Here is a 6,415-nt window from a genome sequence, read left to right as displayed (position 1 = left end):
GTCGATACAGAAGTAGTAGAGGCAGTCCTGGAAACACTGGGGAAGCCAAACCTTGAAATGAAATGCCAAGTCTACACTCGGTATGGTCACAACAAGAAGGCGATTCTGCGACTCCCAGAAACGGAAGCAGAATCCCTTTCTTAGGCCGGAAGAGTGAAGATTGGCTGGGTCAACTGCAGAGTTCGTGCCAGGTTGGAAGTAGAGAGGTGCTATAGATGCGTCTGCTACGGCCACCTGGCCGGAGGATGCACTGGCCCCGACAGGAAAGCTGCTTGCTGGAGGTGTGGCAGTCCGGACCACCGGAAGAAGGAATGCAAAGGCGAAGCCAAATACATTACGTGTTCAGAAAGTGGAATGAAGGACTTGAAACGCCTTCCAGGGAGCAGGGCTTGCCCAGTTTACTGGAAGTTGCTACAGGACCTAAAGTCCCGAGCTAAGATTCCTCCAGGTTAACCTTAGGAAAGGAAGAGTCGCGTTAGATCTCTTGATGCAGACTGCCAGAGAGAGAGGAGCTGATGTGCTGCTTTTCAGTGAGCAGTATAGGGAGTCGGGATTCTCTGTCTGGTTTGAGGATGCATCAAGAAGATCAGGTATACAAGTGTGTAACCCGGACATCGCCATTGGTGACTTCCTGGAGACAGATAAGGGGTTTGTTTGGGTAGAGGTGGCAGGTGCCCTGGCGGAATGGTGAACGCGGATCGGACGCCGTTGCGTCAAATTCGCGTCTGATCGCGGACGCTCTGGTATTTTTGTTATTTTTAACCTTTAAATAATGAAAAAAGGGTAAAAAATTATTAGAAACTTTAAAAAAAGTATTAAAGAATCGAATAATACCATATTTATGCATGATTAATGCAAAATAAGTTAAAAATTAATACTTAAAAAAAAGGTAAATATGTGAAAGTTTATCATGAAATTTGTGTGCAATTTAACGAAATGTGTTGTTTACAGGAAATAATATTAAAAAAGAACATTAAAAAAGTAAATTTCTACAATTTAGAATTACTATTTTTGACAGAAATTAATTAAAATAAAAGTAATAAAAATAAATGTTCCAACAATAAGAATTTACCGGCGTAAGATCATGTGGTGAAATGCTAGATGGCAGCACATAAACTAATCAAATCTTTTTAAATGGAACAAGAAGAAAGAGAATCTCAAAACTTATAATCGAATGCAAAACTCGTTTGTCACATTTCACTAAAAATTCATCACGCTTAGGTTATAGAGGGCTCTGATGTCAAATTTAATAATAATAATTTTTAAAAATTAATAATAATAACCAATAAATTATTTTTTTAGATTTATCTCAAATTTACGAATCGGGGATTTTAGAGGGCAATAATATCGAAGTTAATAATAATAATAATTTTGAAAAATTCAAAATGTCTAAAAATTGTTTATTTAAATTTCTTTATAATTCACCACTCGGCGATTATAGATGGCGCTGATGTCAAATTTAATAATAAAATTTGTTTAAAATTAAAAATGGTGGCAAAAAGAAAGTTTTTTAGATTATTCTAAAAATAATTATTTTAAGGTATATAGAGGGCGCTAAGGTAGAATTTCATAATTTTCAAAAATTCAAAATGGCGATCAAAAAATAGATTTTTCAGATTTCTCTGAATATTGTCGTTTAGTGATATAGAGAGCGCTGAGGTAGAGTTTCATAAGTTAAAAAAATTCAAAATGGCGGCAAAAATGTTTTTTCAGATTTTTTTAAAAATTAACACTCGGGGCTTATAGATGGCGCTGATGTCAAATTTAATAATAAAATTTGATTAAAATTAAAAATGGTGGCAGAAAGAAAGTATTTTTAAATGATTCTAAAAACCATCATTTAGAGGTAAAATTTAATATTTTTCAAAAATTCGAGATAGCTACACTTAAATTGTTTGTTTAATTTCTTTAAAATTTATCGCTCAGGGGTTTTAAAGAGCATTGCTGTCGAATTTAATAATAGTAATAATTTTCGGAAATTCAAAATGGTACCTAAGAATCAAAAAATTGTAGCTTATGTTTGTGATTTATAACCCATTAACGCTAAGACGGACGAAAAATTGATATTGACTTTGAGGATCTCGTTCTTTTAAAAAAGTCTTTCCAAAAAATCGGCATATACCATTTCTAATGTAAAATTTATTGCTCTTTCAGAAACTGGGGTCAGAATTTGTTTATAATAAATATTTAAATAGTTATAAACAATTTTTTCCAAAAAAACACGATTTTTCGAGAAAAAAATTTCTTTTCAACCATACTTTCACCGGAAATAAGAAAGGGGATGCTCTCAAAACCTCAAAATGTCGCGTCCATGGACCCTCAGCTACAAAACCCTGATGCGACCAATTTTTAATTTCAAGATGGCGGAACCCAATATGGCGTCCAAAGCTCAAAAAATAGTCCAAAAAAAAACAAAGTGCTCAAATTTCTAAAAGTCACTAAAATCGTCTGAAAATCGTAACTCGGGGGTTTTCGAGGTCGCTGATTACCAATCCGATGTCACTTTTTAAAAATTCAAAATGGCTGATCCAATATGGCGGACAAGTTTTGTAAAAATTGATCGGATTCACGTAAAATTCGTTACTCGGGGGTTTTTGGGGTCGCTGAAAACGAATCTGAAGTCAGATTTCAAAAATTAAAAATGGCGTATCCAATATGGAGGACGACTTTTTTGAAAAGTGCTTGAATTCGTTTGAAAAGTTCTACTCGGGGGTTTTTGGGGTCGCTGATTACCAATCCGGTGTCAGTTTTTAAAAATTCAAAATGGCGGATCCTATATGGCGGATAGGTTTTGTAAAAATTCATCGGATTCACGTAAAATTCGTTACTCGGGAGTTTTTGGGGTCGCTGAAAACGAATCTGATGTTACTTTTAAAGAAAAATACTGTATTGGTGTAATATAAGGTCTATAAAAATTTTTTGTCCGTTAACCGTCGATTAGTTTTGACGTTGTTTAATTCTTACCGCGTGGAGGTGGACGATTTAAAGAATCTTTTTTTTTTATTTTTTTTATTTTAAATTTTTTTTTAATTTTTTGTATTTTTTAAATTTTTTTGTATTTTTTAAATTTATTGTATTTTTTAAAATGTTTTATATTAGTGGACAGCAACAAAGCATGAGACACAAACATACACATTACACGTGGCGCACTTCCTTTGTGTTCTAGCACCACACTTCGCGAAATTGGAGCAGTTCTTTTTTATTTTAACTCTTTCAATCTTGTGGCACTTGTTGCTTTTGACCTTTTAAAATATGCTTCAGCAATCGCTAAACCCATATCTTTGGTACCAATTTTTTTTCCTTTAGTTACCAAATTTGTTAATACTGTAGCATTTGTTATTGCCGCTTGAATAAGTCTCATAAATATGACCCAAGTCCACTTTTTTGACCTTATGCATGGCATTAAATTGCTGCAATGTCCGTCGTGCAAATCAACGCCGCCCATAAACTTATTATAAACCGTAATAGCTCTTGGAAATGCAATATCCACCTTACTTTTTTTTCCGAAGAATATCTTTTGACTGAAGACATTGGTGTAACTCCTGCGACAGTTGAAAGAATAGAGACTGGTTTCGAATCTTTTACTGTGACATAATTAATACCACTGATTTGATCATGCTTGGCAATAAAAGTGCCTCTTGAATCTTTATCACTGACCGCGTTTGTCACTTGCATTCTGTTAACTCGGACTGTCCCTGTTGCTCGTACGCCAACTTTCTTCAAATGAACCAGTAAATCAGGACTGGTAAAAAAGTTGTCAAAATACAAGTGATATTTCAGTATATTCCTGGGTACAACTGAAGAAAGTAAGTTTTGAAGAAGTCCAACAACAACGCAACTTCCTAAGGCACATTTGTTTAATATTCCTTCCTTACCGAAGAAATAGCTTTTGGAATTCTTGCCACAGTAAACATCACAATTAAACAAGTATCCTTCAGAAATACAAAGTGCCCACATTTTGATTCCAAAGCGAACAGGCTTATTTCTCATGAACTGTCTCAAGATAGTTCTTCCACGAAATTTCACCATCATTTCGTCAATTGACAAAGCAGTAGAAAAATAGCCAAATTGTTGTACGTTTTTCTTAAAGATTTCCAAAGGACCTCTCACTTTCCAAGCTCGGTCATCAGAGTTTTTATCTTCAGGCTTTGATAACTTTAGCTTTGACTTGATATAATCAAATCTGGCACGACTCATAGCTCCAGCTATAACAGGACAACCCAAAAGTTCACTTTGAGACCAATAATCCCTTTGAGATTTTCTTTGATTAAAAATTGACAAAATAATTATTCCCATAACAGAGTCTAATTCATTCATTGTAATGTCACAATCATTCATTTTTGTAGCTTCTAATATATATTCTTTCAGTTCATTCGAAAAGAATAATTCAAATACTTCAGTTGAAGAGAAAGACTGAATTTTATTTTTATTGCTATCAGATAGAAGTGTTTCATTTTCATGTTTAGGATTATATTTCATTTCACCATCTACCCATTCAAAAATATGATCTGGCTCTAACTTTTGCTGATTTGGTGTATAATTACCACGGATTGTTTGGTATGAATTCTGCGGGATATCATCCCATTCATTACAAATTGAATTAAAAAACTCTTCAGCGGTAGCATCATTTTCGGAATCCGACTCAGAATCAGATTCTCCAGAATCATATGAGTTTGGAATAACAACGAGATTAACGTGTTCGTAATGTTCCTCAAATTCAAAATCTTCTGTTTCATCAGAAACTTTTTGACGTTTCGTTTTCCGCTTACTCGACATGTTTTTAAACAAAAAAAATTTATTTTGAAAAATAAGACTTACCTGTTTTGTTGGTGATTTACACTACAATAAGAAACATCTATAAACTTTATTTATATATAACACTTACCTGCATTATTATTGACTTACACAAGAACAGGAAAAATCTATTTTCCACAATGGATCAGCAATCAACAATTAAAAATAGTTATAAATTCAACAATCTCTTGTATATATATATATATATATATATATATATTCATAGCTGAGATGTCACATCTGCAAAGTGAGCATTTACAAAAGTAATACCACATTTCTATCAATTACCACAAAATTTCCCTGACGTTCGGAGTGCTACATGGAGAATGACCAAAAATGGGCATGCGGCCGTGAATTCGCGGAATTAAAGCCAGACAAATAACCAGCAATATGCCTTTTCGTAGAATTTAAACGGAAATGAATATTTTGCACGAGACAGGCAAAATATTAGGATTTAAAATTCAATTTTAAATTGATGCTCAATTTATTGGGTATTAAGTTCTTCTCTATATTGAATCGCCATTATAAAAGTAACATCAGATTCGTTTTCAGCGACCCCAAAAACCCTCGAGTAACGAATTTCAAGTAAATCGGATGAATTTTTACAAAACCTATCTGCCATATTGGATCCGCCATTTTGAATTTTTAAAAAGTGACATCGGATTGGTAATCAGCGACCTCGAAAACCCCCGAGTAGAACTTTTCAAACGAATTCAAGCACTTTCAAAAAAGTCGTCCTCCATATTGGATCCGCCATTTTGAATTTTTGAAATCTGACTTCAGATTCGTTTTCAGCGACCCCAAAAACCCTCGAGTAACGAATTTTACGTGAATCCGATGAATTTTTACAAAACATATCCGCCATATTGGATCCGCCATTTTGAATTTTTAAAAACTGACACCGGATTGGTAATCAGCGACCCCAAAAACCCCCGAGTTACGATTTTCAGACGATTTTAGTGACTTTTAGAAATTTGAGCACTTTGTTTTTTTTTGGACTATTTTTTGAGCTTTGGACGCCATATTGGGTTCCGCCATCTTGAAATTAAAAATTGGTCGCATCAGGGTTTTGTAGCTGAGGGTCCATGGACGCGACATTTTGAGGTTTTGAGAGCATCCCCTTTCTTTTTTCCGGTGAAAGTATGGTTGAAAAGAAATTTTTTTCTTGAAAAATCGTGTTTTTTGGAAAAAATTGTTTATAACTATTTAAATATTTATTATAAACAAATTCTGACCCCAGTTTCTGAAAGAGCAATAAATTTTACATTAGAAATGGTATATGCCGATTTTTTGGAAAGACTTTTTTAAAAGAACGAGATCCTCAAAGTCAATATCAATTTTTCGTCCGTCTGAGCGTTAATTGGTTAAAGTAAAAATACACAAAGGGAATCAACTCTCAATATAAATTATTGGTGATTAAATCTTCATAACATTGAAAATATTCAATTAAAACTGATTTTACTTTACATAATAAAAAATAAACTTTTAATTAAGATAAAATTACGACAAACATAACCTTAAAATGATTTTCTTCTTAGGTTTAAAAAAAACTGAAAAAACATTTTTTGCCGCCATTTTGCACTTTTTAAATTATGAAACTCTACCTCAGCGCTTTCTATAT

General features: G+C 33.5%; 1 protein-coding gene across 1 annotated transcript; it reads right to left on the bottom strand.

The window, feature by feature from the left end:
- Positions 1-3,402: 3,402 nt before the first annotated feature.
- Positions 3,403-4,776, bottom strand: LOC127282114 (piggyBac transposable element-derived protein 3-like). The gene has a single exon (XM_051306196.1). It carries the CDS (start codon positions 4,774-4,776, stop codon positions 3,403-3,405), a length of 1,374 nt encoding a protein of 457 aa, XP_051162153.1.
- Between the last annotated feature and the right edge of the window lie 1,639 nt (positions 4,777-6,415).

This window comes from Leptopilina boulardi, unplaced genomic scaffold (assembly GCF_019393585.1).
Source record: "Leptopilina boulardi isolate dan_hultmark-lab unplaced genomic scaffold, ZJU_Lbou_2.1 LbouV2_280, whole genome shotgun sequence".
Taxonomy (NCBI): Eukaryota; Metazoa; Arthropoda; class Insecta; order Hymenoptera; family Figitidae; genus Leptopilina; species Leptopilina boulardi.
This window is presented reverse-complemented; position numbering and strand designations above follow the sequence as displayed.

Excerpts from the sequence above, each read along its gene's own strand:
- LOC127282114 (XM_051306196.1), bottom strand. The coding sequence starts at position 4,776 with ATGTCGAGTAAGCGGAAAACGAAACGTCAAAAAGTTTCTGATGAAACA.